Raw genomic sequence first — 18422 nt, 5'->3', positions numbered from 1 at the left:
TCAAGTATTTGCTGAAATGGTGGTTTCATTTCACTTCAATGGTGCATTCCTGTAGTCCCAGTTACTTGGAGGATCGCTTCATACTTTCTCAGTGAGCTCCTCCCTGATTACCCTCAGCCCGTCCTCTGCTTTATTTTTCTCCTTAGCATTTAATTCCATCCAGCACTCTGTGTGTGCATGTTTATATTTAGATTTTAAAAAATTTTTTGAGACAGGGTTTCTCTCCCGTCACCCAGGCTGGAGTGCAGTGGTGTGATCTTGGCTCACTGCAACCTCTACCTCCTGGGTTGAAGTGATTCTCCTTGACTCAGCCTTCCAAGTAGTTGGGATTACAGGCACTGGCCACCAAGCCCGGCTGATTTTTGTATTTTTAGTAGAGATGGGGTTTCACCATGTTGGCCAGGCTGGTCTTGAACTCATGACCTCAGGTGATATGCCCACCTCAGCATCCCAAAGTGTCGAGATTACAGGTGTGAGCCACTGCCCCCAGCCTGTATTTTGATTTTATCGATGAGTGATGGAGATGCTGTATATTTGGCTCATGTATCTCCTTTACTGTCTGTCTTCATGGAGTGGAATGCCAGCTGCACATGGGCCAGGATTTGTCGCTGAGCCTTATCCTTGTGCCTGCAGCAGGTCCCAGCATATGGCAGTCAGTCAGTTAGTACTTACTGATTAATTAATAGTTAGCCAGTGAGGCCAGGAGTGTGGTGTGGGCTTACAGTCCCAGCTGCTTGGGAGGCTGAGTAGGGAGTATCATTTGAGCCCAGGACTTTGAGACTGCAGAGAGCTGTGATTGAACCACTGCACTCCAGCCTGGGTAACAGAGCAAAACCCTATTTCAACCAATCAATTTTTTAAAAAAGACAGTTATCCAGGGCCGGGTGCGGTGGCTCACGCCTGTAATCCCAGCACTTCAGGAGGCTGAGGTGGGTGGATCACCTGAGGTCAGGAGCTCAACAGCAACCTAGAGACGGAATCCTGTCTCTACTAAAAATACAAAAATTAGGCAGGCGTGGTGGCACACGCCTGTAATCCCAGCTACTTGGGAGGCTGAGGCTGGAGATTTGCTGGAGATTTGCTGGAGCCGGGAAGGTGGAGGCTGCAGTGAGTTAAGATCCCGCCACTGCACTTCAGCCTGGGTGGCAGAGTGAGACTCCGTCTCAAAAAAAAAAAAAAAAAAAAAAAAATCCAATGAATGGCTAGATTTGCAGAAAGCCTCACATGGGCTGGTATATTCATTCCAGTCCCCTGTGCAAGCCATGTCTGGAGTCTCTGTGCTCTACCGTGTGTGTGCATGGAATGGGGGATCATCTCTAACCCCTGACCCCGCCTCTCTCTGCCTCACCCCACCCCACCAGCCCGGTATATGAGAAGTACTGCGCGGACCACTTTGCCGACGGCCGCTGCGATCAGGGCTGCAATACGGAGGAGTGCGGCTGGGATGGGCTGGATTGTGCCAGCGAGGTGCCGGCCCTGCTGGCCCGCGGCGTGCTGGTGCTCACAGTGCTGCTGCCGCCGGAGGAGCTGCTGCGTTCCAGCGCCGACTTTCTGCAGCGGCTCAGCGCCATCCTGCGCACCTCGCTGCGCTTCCGCCTGGACGCGCACGGCCAGGCCATGGTCTTCCCATATCACCGGCCCAGTACTGACTCCGAACTCCGGGCCCGTCGGGAGCTGGCCCCTGAGGTGATTGGGTGAGTGACCCCACCTGGAAGAGCCGTGGGGGCGGGGGAGAGGAGCGACGCGGTTAATCCAGGTCTTGTGTGTTTCATTTCACTTTAAGTCTTTACCCACTAGGTGTCAGGAGCACAGCCTCCTGACTGTGACAAGCAAAAAGTGTCTCTAGATTGAGCTAGTGCTTCTGGGGTAGAATTGCCCCGGTCTAGTGCTCGTTCCTGGGGAGGCAGGAGGCTAAATGGCTTGGCAGAGTGGCTAAGGGCATATGTAGGTTTTTTTTCTTCTTAAAGACATGGAAAATAGAGCCAGGTACAATGTTGCATTCCTGTAGTCCCAGCTACTTGGAGGATCTCTGGAGCCCAGGAATTCAAATCCAGCCTGGACAACATAGCAAGACCTTGTTCTCTCTGTCTTTTTTCCTTCCTTCCTTCCGTGCTTCCTTCTCTCTTCTCTCTTCTCTCTTCTCTCTTCTCTCTTCTCTCTTCTCTCTTCTCTCTTCTCTCTTCTCTCTTCTCTCTCTCTCTCTCTCTCTCTCTCTCTCTCTCTCTCTCTCTCTCTCTCCCTCTCTCCCTCTCTCTTTCTTTCTTCTTTCTTGATGGAGTCTTGCTCTTTGTTGCCCAGGCTGGAGTGCAATGGCGCAGTTTTGACTCACAGCAACCTCCACTTCCTGGATTCAAGCTATTCTCCTGCCTTAGCCTCCTGAGTAGCTGGGATTACAGGCGCCCACCACATCTGGCTAATTTTAGTATTTTTAGTAAAGATGGGGTTTCACCATGTTAGCCCGGCTGGGAGACCTTGTCTCTTGAGAGAGAGTGAACAGCTGGAGAGATAGGGGTTGAATCGGGGCATGTGTTACTGGGATCCCAGTGAAAGAGGGAATTTGGAGGAAGCAAGGGTCTTTGGTTGGGTTCCTGGGGTGCAGCGCTTGAGATAAGGGTTCAGATCCATGTGATGTATTGGAGGCATCTCCCCGGAGAAAAGGAGTGAGGGAACAGAGTGAGGCGGGGGAGCAACTAAGGAAGGAGGTGGGCTCAGCTGGAGGCCCCAGTCTGATCCCATGGGGAGCTTTGGAGCATGAAAAGCACCTTGGAGTTGGTCCCATCTTGTGCTGCACTGTGCATCTCAGCCAGTTGCTGGCTGCTGGCTGCCCTAGGGATTGTTGCCTCCCAAGTGAGGGAGTCCACCTTTTGCTGAGGACAGTTCTGGATAGAAGGAGCAGCTGTCTATTAGAAGCACATGCTCATAAGAGCTGGGGGAGATAAGTGCACCAGCCTGGTAAAGGATCACATCCTCTAGGATGCGTGAGGGGAGTTACTAAGATGTTGATATAAAAACCCTGTCCAGGCCGGGTGTAATGGCTCACGCCTGTATTCCCAGCACTTTGGGAAGCTGAGGCGGGCAAATCATGAGGTCAGGAGATTGAGACCATCCTGGCCAACATGATGAAACCCTGTCTCTACTAAAAATACAAAAATTAGCTGGGTGTGGTGGTGCGTGCCTGTAATCCCAGCTACTCGGGAGGCTGAGGCAGGAGAATTGCTTGAACCAGGGAGTTGGAGGTTGCAGTGAGCTGAGATCGCACCACTGCACTCCAGCCTGGTGACAAGACTCTGTCTCAAACAAACAAACAACAAAACAATGTCCACTGGTTGGGCATGGTGGCTCAGGCCGGTAAACCCAGCACTTTGGGAGGCCAAGGTGGAAGGACTGCTTGAACCCAGCAGTTTAAGACTAGCCTGGGCAACATAGTGAGACCTAGCCTCTACCAAAAAAAAAAAAAAAAAAAAAAAAAAAAAGCCAGGTGTGGTGCCACATGCCTGTGGTTGCAGCTCCTCGGGAGAATGAGGTGGAAAGATTGCTTGAGCCAGGGAAGTCAAGGCTGCAGTGAGCTGTGATTTCACCACTGTGCTCCAGCCTGGGAGACAGAGTGAGACCATGTCTCAAGAAACAAAACAAAACAAAAATACAAAAAAATAGACTGGGCACAGTGGCTCATGCCTGTAATCCCAGCCTGGTGACATGGTGAAACCCTGTCTCCACTAAAAATATAAAAATTAGCTGGGCGTGGTGGTACGTGCCTGTAATCTCAATTACTTAGGAGCCTGAGGCAGGAGAATCATTTGAACAGAAGTTGCAGTGAGCTGAGATCGTACCACTGCACTCTATGTAGCCTGGGCGCAAGACCAAAAAACAACGTCCATTGGATTCACGGCTCTGGGGGTACTGCTGACCACAGCAAGACACGTTTTGGGTCTGCGGTGGGATTGGATGCCAGCTGGATGCGGGTGGGCCATGGACACCTGTGGGTGGAGATGGCGCTTCTGAGCCACGTGCTGGGGAGGCAAGGTGGGGCTTGGTGCCAGGGGGTACATCAGGCAACTCGTGAGCCCTCTGGTCCCTCCCTGCTGTCCCTGCAGTTCGGTAGTGATGCTGGAGATTGACAACCGGCTCTGCCTGCAGTCGCCTGAGAATGATCACTGCTTCCCCGACGCCCAGAGTGCCGCTGACTACCTAGGAGCGCTGTCAGCGGTGGAGCGCCTGGACTTCCCGTACCCACTGCGGGACGTGCGGGGTGCGGCCCGGCCTTGGGGAGGGGCTGGAGAGGGCGGAGCGCGGGGTGGGGGAGTAGTCGAAGCCACACCCCCTGCTGAAGCCCCGCCCCCTGCTTCCTGCCCTTAGGGGAGCCCCTGGAGCCTCCAGAGCCCAGCGTCCCACTGCTGCCGCTGCTGGCGGCCGGCGCCGTCTTGCTGCTGGTCATCCTCGTCCTGGGCGTCATGGTGGCCCGGCGCAAGCGCGAGCACAGCACCCTCTGGTTCCCTGAGGGCTTCGCACTCCACAAGGACGTGGCCGCTGGTCACAAGGGCCGGCGGGAACCCGTGGGCCAAGATGCGCTCGGCATGAAGTGAGGACCCTGCTCGCTCCCTGTCCCTGACTACGGGGACCTTGTGAGCCCTGGACCCCGCCTTGACCTGACTCTGACCTCTGACCCCACCCCAAATCCTCCTTCCCAGCTGGACAGCTCTAGTGTCCTCTCTCACATCCCCTCTTCCCATTGTCCGCCAGGAACATGGCCAAGGGTGAGAGTCTGATGGGGGAGGTGGCCACAGACTGGATGGACACAGAGTGCCCAGAGGCCAAGCGGCTGAAGGTACTGCCCCCTCCTCTGACCTTTGCTCCGTCCTTCGACCCTTCCCTTCAGGGTACTGGGTGGGGTCCCCAGTGGCTAATGGGAGCGCTCGGGTTGTTGCCGCTGTCCCCATCTCCCTAGCTCCAGAGAATAGTCACAGCTTTGCAACCCTGTTTTCTTAGCGTGGTTCTATGGCCTCAGAACGTGGAAGGAGATTTGCCCTTGGGGCCCCCAGGGTCCCTGTGGGCAGGTGGAAAATCCTTCACTCCATCCTGCCCCTCCCCAGCCAGGCTCCTGCTTCCTGGCCAGCCTGGACTCTTTCTGGAGGGGTTCCCTAGCCCAGAGAGCGAATCTGCCTTATCTGTGTTCGTTCCTACTTTGTCCAGCATGGGCTTAGCCTGAAAGTGCTCCAAGCCGGTTCTGAGCACAATTTCATCTCTTGGAATCATGACCTTGGGTTCAGTATCAGTCAGCTTTGGCTGCCATTTAAAAAATCCCCAGGAGGTGGATAGTCTGAAGTCAGGAGTTTGAGACCAGCCTGAGCAAAATGGTGAAACCCCATCTCTACTAAAAATACAAAAAATTAGCTGGGGATGGTGACAGGTTCCTGTAATCCCAGCAGGAGAATCCCTTGAACCTGGGAGGTGGACGTTGGAGTGAGCCTAGTTTGCACCATTGCACTCCAGCCTGGACAACAAGAATGAAACTTTGGGGGAAAAAAATGTCCTGCAGAATAGGTGACCGAAACAGAAATTTATTTTTTCACGGTTCTGGAGGTTGGAAGTTCAAGCCCAAAGTGTCATCAGAGTTGGTTCCTGGTGAGGGCTGTCTCCCTGGCTTGCCGATGGCTGCCTTCTCATTGCAGCCTCACATGGGCAACAGAGTGAGGAAGCAACAACTGTGTAGACAGAGGAAAGAGAGAGAGACGGGGTTTCACCATGTTGGTCAGGCTGATCTCAAACTCCTGACCTCGTGATCTGCCTGCCTTGGCCTCCCAAAGTGCTGGGATTACAGGCATGAGCCTCCGTGCCCATCCTCTTCTTATAAGGATACTAGTCCTATTGGATTAGGGTCCCACCTTTATAACCTCATATAACCTTGATTACTTCCTTAAAGGCCTATCTCACCAGGCTTGGTGGCTTGCACCTGTAACTTCAGCTACTTGGGAGGCTGAAGCAGGAGGATTGCTTGAGTCCAGGAGTTGGAGGCTGCAGTGAGCTATGATTGCACCACTTCACTCCAGCCTGGGTAACAGAGCAAAACGCTGTCTAAAAAACAAATCCTATCTCCAAATGCAGGCACATGAAAGTTTTTTTTTTTTTTTTTTTTTTTTTTTTTGAGATGGAGTTTCACTCTTGTTGCCCAGGCTGGAGTGAAGTGAGTGTGATCTCAGCTCACTGCAACCTCCACCTTCCAGGTTCAAGTGATTCTCCTGCCTCTGCTTCCTGAGTAGCTGGGATTACAGATGCCTGCCGCCACGCCTGGCTGATTTTTGTATTTTTAGTAGAGAAGATGTTTCATCATGTTGGCCAGGCTGGTCTTGAACTTCTGATCTCAGGTGATCTGCCTGCCTCCCGAAGTGCTGGGATTACGGGTGTGAGCGACCATGCCCATCCTGGAAGTTTTAGATACATTTAGGGTTTTAGTGTATGATTTTTTTTTTTTTTTTTGAGATGGAGTTTCGCTCTTGTTACCCAGGCTGGAGTGCAATGGCGCGATCTTGGCTCACCGCAGCCTCTGCCTTCTGGGTTCAAGCAATTCTCCTGCCTCAGCCTCCCGAGTAGCTGGGACTACAGGCGTGCGCCACCATGCCCAGCTAATTTTTGTATTTTTAGTAGAGACGGGGTTTCACCATGTTGACCAGGATGGTCTCGATCTCTTGACCTCGTGATCCACCCACCTCGGCCTCCCAAAGTGCTGGGATTACAGGCTTGAGCCACCGCGCCCAGCCTAGTGTATGATTTTAATTTTAATTTTAATTTTAATTTTTTGAGACCAAGTCTCACTCTGTTGCCCAGGCTGGAGTGCAGTGGCACAATCTCAGCTCACTGCAACCTCCACCTCCCAGGTTCAAGCTATTCTCCTGCCTCAGCCTCCAGAGTAGTGGGATTACAGGCCTGTGCTACCATGCCCAGCTAATTTTTGTATTTTTAGGAGAGACAGCGTTTCACAATGTTGGCCAGGCTGGTCTCGAACTCCTGACCTCAAGTGATCCTCCTGCCTTGGCCTCCCAAAGTGCTGGGATTACAGGCATGAGCCACCACGTCTGGTCAGTGTATGATTTTTAGAGGGGGCACAATTCCAGACTCCTGCTAGCATTACCCATGAATGTCCCTAATGCACATCAGACATCTTATTTCATCTCTTTGAGGAGCCTATAAAGTAGCTATTGACATATAGTTCAATTTGCAACTCCCTTCCTCCGTACGATGTTGTGAAATGGAGGCATCCATTATGGTGGACAGATTAAAAAATTTGCTTAACCCAGACTTTTCTTTTTTCTTTCCCATCTCAAAGTAGGTATTAGAGATATTAACGGGTTGGCACAATGTAGTTGTGGTGGTATCTTAGCATAGTGGAATGACTGCGTCATCCTGATTTTGCCAATGAGAAGCTCAGAGCTTTAATGTGATTTGTCCAGAGCCTCCCAGCTACTAAGGGGTGGTTTGGAACCTGAATCTGCATCCAACACTATCCCAAGCTGCTTATACTATGTGCTTATAGTCCCAGCTACTCAGGCCGCTTAGGTGGGAGGATCATTTGAGCCTGGGAAGTCAAGGCTGCAGTGAGCTATGATTGCACCACTGCACTCCAGCCTGGGTGACACAGTGAGACTCAGTCTCTAAAAAATATATACATAAATCATTAAAGCCATTTATTACTTAAAAAGATGAAAAAAAGAAAAAGAAAAACAAATCTTGTGTCTTCCTTTTATTAGCTCCCTGGGCTGTGGCACACATCAATTTCCCCTTAATCCCAGCACTTTGGGAGGCCAAGGTGGGTGGATGACTTGAGGTCAGGAGTTCAAGACCAGCCTGGCCAACATGGTGAAACCCTGTCACTACTAAAAATATAAAAACTTAGTCGGACATGGTGACATGCACCTGTAATCCCAGCTACTTGGGAGGCTGAGGTAGGAGAATCACTTGAACCCAAGAGGCAGAGGTTGCCGTGAGCTGAGATCGTATCATTGTACTCCAGCTTAGGCAACAGAGCAAGACTACGTCTCAAAACAAACAAATTAAAAAAAAAAAAAAAAGCAGATGGTAAATATTTCACCAGGGGTCTGTGTGCATCTCCTAAAGAGAAACCTGTAGGAATACCCAGCCCCACCCCTGGCAGTGGCTCTCCCCACCTCCAAAGGGTGAGGTCTGAGAGTCAGGTCTGAGACTCTGGGTACCTGCCCCTTCAGGTAGAGGAGCCAGGCATGGGGGCTGAGGAAGCTGTGGATTGCCGTCAGTGGACTCAACACCATCTGGTTGCTGCTGACATCCGTGTGGCACCAGCCATGGCACTGACGCCACCACAGGGCGATGCAGATGCTGATGGCATGGATGTCAATGTGCGTGGCCCAGGTCAGTGACAGTGCCCCTCCCAAAGTGATGCCCCTCACCCATCTTACTTGTGAGAGGTGATTTCTGAGTTTGTGTTTTGGGGAGAAATAAATTTTTGAGTCTGTGTTTGGGGGAGTCTCTAAGCTTCTATGAAGGGTATGTATTCAGCAAGACTCTTGGTTGGAAGCGACAAAGGCCCAGCTCAAACTAGCTTAAGTGAAACAAGGGATTTACTGACTCATGTAACTAAAAGTGGTGGGCCCATTTGGATCCAGGACTCAGATTTTCTCTCTCCTTTGACTTCAATCTTACAAAACCTTCCTAATGCTCCAGCAAAAGTCTCAGGGTGCATTCTGATTGGACAGACTAGGGTCATGTGCTCATCCTTGAGCCAATCAGAATGGCCAGAGGGCTGGAATATGCAAATTGTCTAAGCCTGATTCACTTACCTGTCCTTGAGCCAGGGGGAAGGTTGGTCTCTACCCAGGGCTTGAGAATGGAGAACCAGATGCAGTTGGCTTCCTAAGAAAAACCATGACAAGTACTTGTATACAGTGTGTGCAGTGTAGCGGACTATGTTGTTTGATCCTCTGAGATCCATCTTTGCCATGTTTCAGGGTATTCCTGCCTTAGCTTCATTTTGCTTTTACTCCAAATGGCCTGTACTTAATGGCTCTCTTTTGAAGTCCCTCTGGCTACTGGAGCCTGAAGTGCCTGGGATTTTATGTCCCTGAGGCAACTTTTTTTTTTTTGAATACTCTAATGAATTGGCAGAAAGGGTCAGCTCCTAACCAGTGGAGGCAGGAGTATAAAAGGGATGGTCCTTTGAGCTGGATTAGAACTCTGGGGTACAACTCATGTTCCAGAGTCCCTCTGTGGGATCAGGGTGGAATAACCCTTTAGGAATTTAAAGGGAGTGGAGGTTGCACACTTGCTTGACTCCCAGAGCTCCTTGTCCTGTGTTACCTTGTCCCTAGGAGTCATTCTGTGATAAATTACATGCCTACAAATCCTCATCCTGGGTGTGGGTGTGCAGACAGGAGGATCTGCCAATCCTTGGCCTCCCATGTGTCCCATGAGCTCCTAATGTAGTGCCCTTGATTATATTCCCTGGGAAGAGCCCTGTGTTTACCTCCCTGCTGACACACTCCTGTCCCCACAGATGGCTTCACCCCACTAATGCTGGCTTCCTTCTGTGGGGGGGCCCTGGAGCCAATGCCGACTGAGGAGGATGAGGCAGATGACACATCAGCCAGCATCATCTCAGACCTGATCTGCCAGGGGGCTCAGCTTGGGGCACGGACTGACCGTACTGGCGAGACTGCATTGCATCTGGCTGCCCGTTATGCCCGTGCTGATGCAGCTAAGCGGCTGCTGGATGCTGGGGCAGACACCAATGCCCAGGACCACTCGGGCCGCACTCCCCTGCACACAGCTGTCACAGCTGATGCCCAGGGTGTCTTCCAGGTGAGACAGACACACCCTTTAGACTTCAGAGCTGGGGCAGGCATTAGATTTATCTGGATTTGAGCCTCAGTTCTGCCTTTCAGAGCTCATTTTTTTCTCCTTTGGAAAATGGGGATATGTGAGAGCACAGTATCTGTCAAGCAGCTGCTCCCTGAACCTCATCAATTTCAGGGTGTGGGGGTTGGGGACTTCGTGGGGCTTAGGGGTGCTCCTGATTCCTCTGTTCCTGCCATGACTCCTCCTGCATCTACTCTCTGTTGTAGATTCTCATCCGAAATCGCTCTACAGACTTGGATGCTCGTATGGCGGATGGCTCAACGGCACTGATTCTGGCAGCCCGCCTGGCAGTGGAGGGCATGGTGGAAGAGCTCATTGCCAGCCATGCTGATGTCAATGCTGTGGATGAGCTTGGTAGGTTGGCAGAGGAATTGGGTCTAGGCTGGTTAGTGTCACCTGGGCCCCAAGGGTCATGTTGGTGCAAACTCATACCCATGCTGGGGCCCAGTCACTGAAGCTCATGCACACATAACCAGGCTTCATGAACCTATACTTCATGTAGGGGCACCACTAGTCCTTAGGGTGCCTCAGAGATTGATAAAAAGATGCCTTTCCCTTAGACAGTTCATTTCCATCTGCTTTGTTAGATGGACACACTCTACTTCCATGTGCTGGAAGTCGTTACAATAAGCATGCACATCAGGCCATGTGTGGTGGCTCATGCCTGTGATCCCAACCCTTTGGGAGACCAAGGCGGGAGGATGCCTTGAGACCAGACTGGGCAATATAGTGGGTTCTACAAAAATCTTTTAAAAGATTAGCCAGGTGCAGTGGTGCACACCTGTGGTCCTAGCTACTCAGGAAACTGAGGTGGGAATATCATTTGAGCCCAGGAGGTTGAGGCTGTGAGCTGTAATTGTGCCACTGCACTTCAGCCTGGGTGACAGAGCAAGACTCTGTCTTAAAAAAAAAGAATTTACATCAACCTAATCTATATGTGATAGCAGCTTGCTGGAGGTGGCTTGTTTGCAGAGCCCAACCGTGCAGATTCACAGTATCCACCCTGGCCTCCTGTCCAGAGGACATCACACAGCCACACACATACTCAAGACACTCACATCCTTTGGAGGAGTTGTTCCCCGTTTCAGCACTATTGACATTTGGGGTTGGATGGTTCTTGGCTGTGGGGAGCTGTTCTGTGCATTGTAGGGTGCTGAGCAGCATCCAGGGCCTCAACCCACTAGATACCAGTAGCATCCCACCCTTACATTGTGACAGTCAAAAACATATCCAGACTGGGCACAGTGGCTCATGCCTGTAATTTCAGCACTTTGGGAGGCCAAGGTGGGCAGATCATTTGAGGTCAGGAGTTCAGGACAGCTTGGCAAACATGGTGAAATCTCTACTAAAAATACAAAAATTAGCTGGGTGTGGTGGTGGGTGCCTGTAAACCCAGCTACTTGGGAGGCTGGGGCAGGAGAATTTCTTGAACCCAGGAGCCGGAGGTTGCAGTGAGCCAAGATGGTGCCACCGAACTCCAGCCTGTGTGACAGACTCTGTCTCAAAAAAAAAAAAAAAAAAAAAAACAGGTTCAATTGCCAAATGCCCTGGGGGCACGGGGGTGGTTGTGGAATTTCTCCTGGTTGAAAACCACAGCTCTGGAGCAGGGCTGGCCGATAAGACTTTCTGTGATGATGGAATTATTCTCTGCATTGTCCAATATGGTAGCCACTGGCCACATGTGGTTACTATTGAGCACTTGAACTGTGTCTGGGGCAAATGAAGAACTAAATGTTTTAGTTCATTTATTTTCTTTCTTTCCTTTTGTTACCTTTTTGTTTTCTTTTTTTTCTTTTTCTTTTCTTTTTTTTTTTTTTTTTTTTTTTGAGACGGAGTCTTGCTCTTGTTGCTGAGGCTGGAGCGCATTGATGTGATCTGGGTTCACTGCAACCTCTACTTTCTGGGTTCCAGTGATTCTCCTATCTCAGCCACCTGAAGTAACTGGGACTACAGGTGCACCTGGCTAATTGTTTGTGTTTTTAGTAGAGGCAGGGTTTTGCCATGTTGGCCAGATGGGTCTTGAACTTCTGACCTCAGTTGATCCACCTTTTTCAGGCTCCCAAAATGCTGGGGTTACAGGCATGAGGCACCGCACCTGGTCTTTTATTTATTTATATTTTTTAAACAGCTTTGGCCGGGCTCTGTGGCTCATGCCTGTAATCCCAGCACTTTGGGAGGTCGAGGTTGGTGAATCACCTGAGGTCAGGAGTTTGAGACCAGCTTGGCCAAAATGGTGAAACCCCATCTCTACTAAAAATACCAAAAATTAGCTGGGCATAGTGGCGGGCACCTGTAATCCCAGCTACTTGGGAGACAGAAGATTCGCTTGAACCCAGGAGGCAGAGGGTGCAGGGAGCCGAGATCGCACCATTGCACTCCAGCCTGGAAAACAAGAGTGAAACTCCATCTCAAAAAAAAAAAAAAAAAAAAAAAAAAGCTTTATTGAGATATAATTCACATGCCATACAATTTACCCATTTAAAGTGCACAATTCAATGGCTCTTAGTATAATCAGAGTTATACAACTTTTGCCACAGTCAATTTTAGAACATTTTACCACCTGAAGAAAAAACTCTCACCACTGAACCATCATCTGCCAAACCCCTCATCTCCAGGCCTGTGCAGCCACTGATCTGCTTTTTGTCTCCATGGATTTGCCTGTTCTGGATATTTCATATAAGTGGAATCATATGATCTGTGATCTTTTTTGTCTGCCTTTTTAAAGTTAGCATTATGTTTTCAAGATTTACCCATGTTGTAGCATAATTCAGCTGAATGCCATTCCATTGTATTGAGGGACCACTTTTTTGTTTTTAATTTTTAGAGATAAAGATATTGCTGTGTCATTCAGACTGGAGTGCAGTGGTGTGATTATAGCTCACTGGAGCCTCAAACCCCCAGGCTCAAGTGATCCTCCCATCGCAGCCTCCCAAGTAGCTGGTATTACAGGTGTGTGCCAGCATACCTGGCTAATTTTTAATTTTTTTCTGGAGATGCGGGTCACACTTTGTTGCCCAGGCTGATCTCAAACTCCTAGCCTTAGGCAATACTCCCACCTTGGCTTCCCAAAGTGTTGAGATTACAGGCATGAGCCACTGTGCCTGGCTAAAAGTTTTTGGTGTCATATCTAAGAATCTTGGCCTAATTTGAGGTTATGAAGATTTACTCTTATGTTTTCTTCTAGATGTTTAGTTCTATAGTTGGAGCTCTTATATTTAAGTTTCTGATCCATTTTGAGTTAATTTTTGTATAAGATGTGAGGTACATTCTTTGGATTCAGTTGTTCCAGCACTGTTAGTTTAAGAAGACCATTCTTTCCCCATTGAATGGTCCTGGCACCTATTTTATTACATTTAAATCTAAAGAACCACATGTGGGTTGGGTACAGTGGCTCATGCCTGTAATCCCAGCACTTTGGGAGGCCAAGGCCAGTGGATCACTTGAGCTCAGAAGTTCGAGACCAGCTTGGGCAACATAGTGAAACCCCATCTCTATAAAAAATACAAAAAATTATCCAGCCATGGTGGTCTATGCCTGTAGTCCTACCTACTAGGAAGGCTGAGGCAGGAAAATTGCTTGAGCCCAGGAAGTGTAGGTTGCAGTGAACTGAGACTGCATCAATTCACTCCAGGCTGGGTGACAGAGCAAGACGCTGCCTCAAAAATAAATAAATAGATAAATAAGAACCACATGTGACTGACTAATGTATTGGACAGCACAATCCTAGGTTCAACTGAATGAGGTCCACACAGCTCCCCCTGTGTATAGATAGTCATGCACGTGCGCACACACACACACACACACACACACACACACACACGCAGTGCCTCCCCATTGCACAGTAAGAATCATTTTGCAGATTTGCACACACATGGACCCAGACACAAGTAACTGGATATTCATGGCAGGCCTGCCTTATCTACCCCTCCACATTCTAGGCAATTTCTCCCTCTCTGACATAGGGATTCCAAGACCTGAGCCTGATCCTGACCTCTCTCCCCTCCACCCTCCAGGGAAATCAGCCTTACACTGGGCTGCGGCTGTGAACAACGTGGAAGCCACTTTGGCCCTGCTCAAAAATGGCGCCAACAAAGACATGCAGGATAGCAAGGTGAGCTCCAGCCCTGGGTCCACCGGGGCCAGCACTGGCACAGCACCCTTCAGGTGACAGAGACCAGGGTGAGGTAAGGCTGGTGGGGAAATTCACCCTGCCAGCTTTTGGGGGTAGAACTTGGGGCCAAGTGGCTCCAACAGTGGATTGGAGGAAGTCTGTGACAATCGCTGTGTGATCTTGAGCAAGTTGCTTAACTTCTCTGAACTTCTCTGAACCTCATTGTCCTTATCTGTGAAGTGAGGAAGCAACAGTAATCACTTCATTGCATCTCCTGAGGATGCAGTGAGCCAATGCATTGGTAAAGTGCTTAGCAAATCCTCATTAAAGATTACTGTAATGACTGTTGTTTAAAACCCTTGCAAAGTGTTATTTTGTAACCTCATTTTACAAATGAGAAGGATGAGGCTCAGAGGTATGCAGGGGGTAGATTCTGTTCTATTTAACATTTTAATATTTTATTCATGTTTTAAAAATTGATCTTACTTAAAAAAACCAAACAAATCAAAACATTGCAGGCTGGGCATGTTGGCTCATGCCTGGAATCCCGGCACTTTGGGAGGCTGAGGCAGGTGGATCACTTGAGGTCAGAAGACGAGCCTGGCCAACGTGGTGAAACCCTGCCTATACTGAAAATACAAAATAACCAGGCACAGTGGCAGGTGCCTATAATCCCAGCTGCTTGGGAGGCTGAGGCAGGAGAATTGCTTGAACCTGGGAGGTAGAGGCTACAGTGAGCTGAGATTACACCATTGCACTGCAGCCTGGGTAATAGAGCGAGACTCTATCTCAAAAACAAACAAACAAACAAACAAACAAACCCAAAACATTACATTAAAATATCATTTACTTTGGTGACTAAAGTTTTTGGTGGCTCCTTAAATTTTGTGCCTAATGGCTGGGTGCCATGGTTCACACCTGTAATACCAGCACTTTGGGAGGTTGAGGTGGGTGTATCACTTGAGGTCAGAAGTTCAAGATCAGCCTGGTCAATGTAGTAAAATCCTGTCTCTACTAAAAATACAAAAATTAGCCAGGTGTGGTGGTGCACACCTGTAATCCCAGCTGCTTGGGAGGCTGAGGCAAGAGAATCACTTGAATCTGGAAAACGGAGGTTGCAATGAACTGAGATTGTGCCACTGCACTCCAGCCTGGGTGACAGAGTGAGACTCTGTCTCAAAAAAAGACCAAAAAAAAAAAAAAAAAAAAGGAAAGTAAAAGTTATGTCTAAGGTGAGTACCTTGCTTAACTCACCCTAGTCTTGGCCTTGACCCCTGGCACTTAGTAGATGATGGATGAAGGCAGGCGCGGTGGCTCATGCCTGTAATCCCAGCACTTTGGGAGGCCAAGGCGGGTGGATCATGAGGTCAGGAGTTTGAGACCAGCCTGACCAACATGGTGAAACCCCATCTCTATAAAAATACAAAAAATTTGCGGGTGTGGTGGCGGGTGCCTGTAATCCCACCTACTCAGGAGGCTGAGGCAGGAGAATCACTTGAATCCAAAAGGTGGAGGTTGCAGTGAGCCAAGATCTCACCGTTGCACTCCAGCCTGGGCAACAAGAGTGAAACTACGTCTATCAATCAATCAATCAATCAATCAATCAATTAAAAAAAGTAGGTGCTGGATGAATGTGGTTTAGAGGAAAGAAGGTGTCAGGGCTACCCCAGCATAGCTGGGATTTAACCCAGGTCTGTTAAGCGCCAGTGTCCAAACTCAGCTCCTGGGCTCCCCCAAGAGTCTGGAAGACCTTACTACTGATAGCCTGGGAGACGCTGACCTCTGCGGGTTCTGGCCCCCCAGGAGGAGACGCCCCTATTCCTGGCCGCCCGCGAGGGCAGCTACGAGGCTGCCAAACTGCTGTTGGATCACTTCGCCAACCGCGAAATCACCGACCACCTGGACAGGCTGCCGCGGGACGTCGCCCAGGAGCGACTGCACCAGGACATCGTGCGCTTGCTGGATCAACCCAGTGGGCCCCGCAGCCCCCCGGGTCCCCACGGCCTGGGGCCTCTGCTCTGCCCTCCAGGGGCCTTCCTCCCAGGCCTCAAGGCGGCACAGTCGGGGGCCAAGAAGAGCAGGAGGCCCCCCGGGAAGGCGGGGCTGGGGCCACAGGGGCCCCGGGGGCGAGGCAAGAAGCTGACGCTGGCCTGCCCGGGCCCCCTGGCCGACAGCTCGGTCACGCTGTCGCCCGTAGACTCGCTGGACTCCCCGCGGCCTTTCGGGGGCCCCCCTGCTTCCCCTGGTGGCTTTCCCCTTGAGGGGCCCTATGCAGCTGCCACTGCCACTGCAGTGTCTCTGGCGCAGCTTGGTGGCCCAGGCCGCGCGGGTCTAGGACGCCAGCCCCCAGGAGGATGCGTGCTCAGCCTGGGCCTGCTGAACCCCGTGGCTGTCCCCCTCGATTGGGCTCGGCTGCCCCCACCTGCCCCCCCAGGCCCCTCATTCCTGCTGCCACTGGCTCCGGGACCCCAGCTGCTCAACCCTGGGACCCCTGTCTCCCCCCAGGAGCGGCCCCCGCCTTACCTGGCAGTCCCAGGACACGGCGAGGAGTACCCGGCGGCTGGGGCACACAGCAGCCCCCCAAAGGCCCGCTTCCTGCGGGTGCCCAGCGAGCACCCTTACCTTACCCCATCCCCAGAATCCCCGGACCACTGGGCCAGCCCCTCGCCTCCCTCCCTCTCGGACTGGTCCGAATCCACGCCCAGCCCGGCCACTGCCACCGGGGCCATGGCCACCACCACGGGGGCACTGCCTTCCCAGCCACTCCCCTTGTCTGTTCCCAGCTCCCTTGCTCAGGCCCAGACCCAGCTGGGGCCCCAGCCGGAAGTCACCCCCAAGAGGCAAGTGTTGGCCTGAGATGCTCTTCAGTTCTTAGATCTTGGGGGGCACTGAAGAGACCCCCATCTTGCCTCCTTTCTTTCTCTGTCTCTTCCTTTCTTTTAGTCTTTCTCATCTCTCTCTCTCTCCACCAGCCCTCCTGCCTCCTTGCCTTGCAGTGTGACTGAGATAGGTCATCAGCCCAGGGCCTCAGTCTTCTTTTATTTATAATGGGTGGGGGCTACCACCCACCCTCTCAGCCTTGTGAAGAGTCTGGGACCTCCTCCTTCCCCTCTTCTCCCTTCCCTCATTCCTGTCTTTCTCCTTCTGGTCTCTCATTTCCTTACACTCTGACATGAATGAATTATTATTATTTTTCTTTTTCCTTTTTTGTTTTTTTACATTTTGTATAGAAACAAATTCATTTAAACAAACTTATTATTATTATTTTTTACAAAATATATATATGGAGATGCTCCCTCCCCCATGAACCCCCCAGTGCCCCCGTGGGGCTGAGTCTGTGAGCCCATTCGGCCAAGCTGGATTCTGTGTACCGAGTACACAGGCATGACTGGGCTCCCGTGTACCAAGTACACCACCCAGGTATGTACCAAGTAGGCACCCTTGGGCATGCCCACTGGGGCCAGGGGCTGGGGGAGAATTGGGAGCCTCCTCCCCACCCCACCTCCCTCACTTCACTGCATTCCAGATGGGACGTGTTCCATAGCCTTGCTGGGGAAGGGCCCACTGCCAACTCCCCTTGCCCCAGCCCCACCCTGGGCCACCTCCCTTTGGGAACTAGGGGGCTGCTGGTGGGAAATGGGGTCCGGGGAGATGTGTGCATTCCTTTGTCTCCCTGTAAATGTGGGACTACAAGAAGAGGAGGAGCTGCCTGAGTGGTACCTCCTCTTCCTGGTAATCCCCTGGCCCAGCCTCGTAGCAGAATAGAAGTATTTTTAGGCTATTTTTGTAATATGGCTTCTGGTCATAATCCCTGTGTAGCTGAATTCCCAAGCCCTGCATTGTACAGCCCCCACTCCCCTCACCACCTAATAAAGGAATAGTTACCACTCAGTGTTGTTGGTCTGTGTCTAGCTAAGGTGGGGAGTGGCAGCAGCGGGACTTCTACTTCCCCCACCCAGGGCTAACTTAAGCTCTCATCTTGGGGTAAATATATTTGACTTACCTGTCTACTCACGCTTCCTCTTTTGGGAGATGAGTACTGATTGTATTAGTGGTGGTCACCTGACTTAAGGTGAGCCAATCAGATTCTTTTGCTTGAGAACTTTCTTTAATGGAGAGGCTAAGAACGTTGTCAGTTGGTGGAGCTCTTAAGGTCACAAACAGATTCAGAAGTATCAGTGGCCAGTTCGAGGTGGTGGGCAAACAGATGAGCAAACAGCACAGAAGAATGAAGCTAATATTCAGGGAGAATCAGAAGTGAGAGCTCAAATTGCTCCTTGAGGGCTGGAGGGGTTATCCAGGCTCCCAATGCAGTATCAATTCCAGTTAATGGAGTGTTCATTCTGTTGAGATCAACGGGTATTTATTAATTGCTTTCTAAGTGTCTGATGATGCTTCTGCATGAATTTCACTTTTACTTTATGCTCCT

General features: G+C 50.7%; 1 protein-coding gene across 2 annotated transcripts in view; it reads left to right on the top strand.

The window, feature by feature from the left end:
- The window catches only part of NOTCH3 (notch receptor 3), a 46762-nt gene extending 28878 nt beyond the window's left edge, over positions 1-17884 (top strand). For both annotated transcript variants that reach the window (XM_039466824.2, XM_039466823.2), the window contains exons 25-33: positions 1362-1694; positions 4095-4249; positions 4357-4579; positions 4741-4825; positions 8217-8379; positions 9521-9825; positions 10089-10236; positions 13896-13993; positions 15797-17884. In XM_039466824.2, coding sequence (XP_039322758.1) covers positions 1362-1694; positions 4095-4249; positions 4357-4579; positions 4741-4825; positions 8217-8379; positions 9521-9825; positions 10089-10236; positions 13896-13993; positions 15797-16849 — 2563 coding nt within the window. In that variant the 3' untranslated portion in view covers positions 16850-17884. The remainder of the gene's footprint in view (positions 1-1361; positions 1695-4094; positions 4250-4356; positions 4580-4740; positions 4826-8216; positions 8380-9520; positions 9826-10088; positions 10237-13895; positions 13994-15796) is intronic.
- Positions 17885-18422: the final 538 nt, after the last annotated feature.

Source organism: Saimiri boliviensis, chromosome 14 (genome assembly GCF_048565385.1).
Source record: "Saimiri boliviensis isolate mSaiBol1 chromosome 14, mSaiBol1.pri, whole genome shotgun sequence".
Lineage (NCBI taxonomy): Eukaryota > Metazoa > Chordata > Mammalia > Primates > Cebidae > Saimiri > Saimiri boliviensis.
Note: the sequence above shows the minus strand (reverse complement) of the source record. Positions and strands in the feature narration are given on the sequence as shown.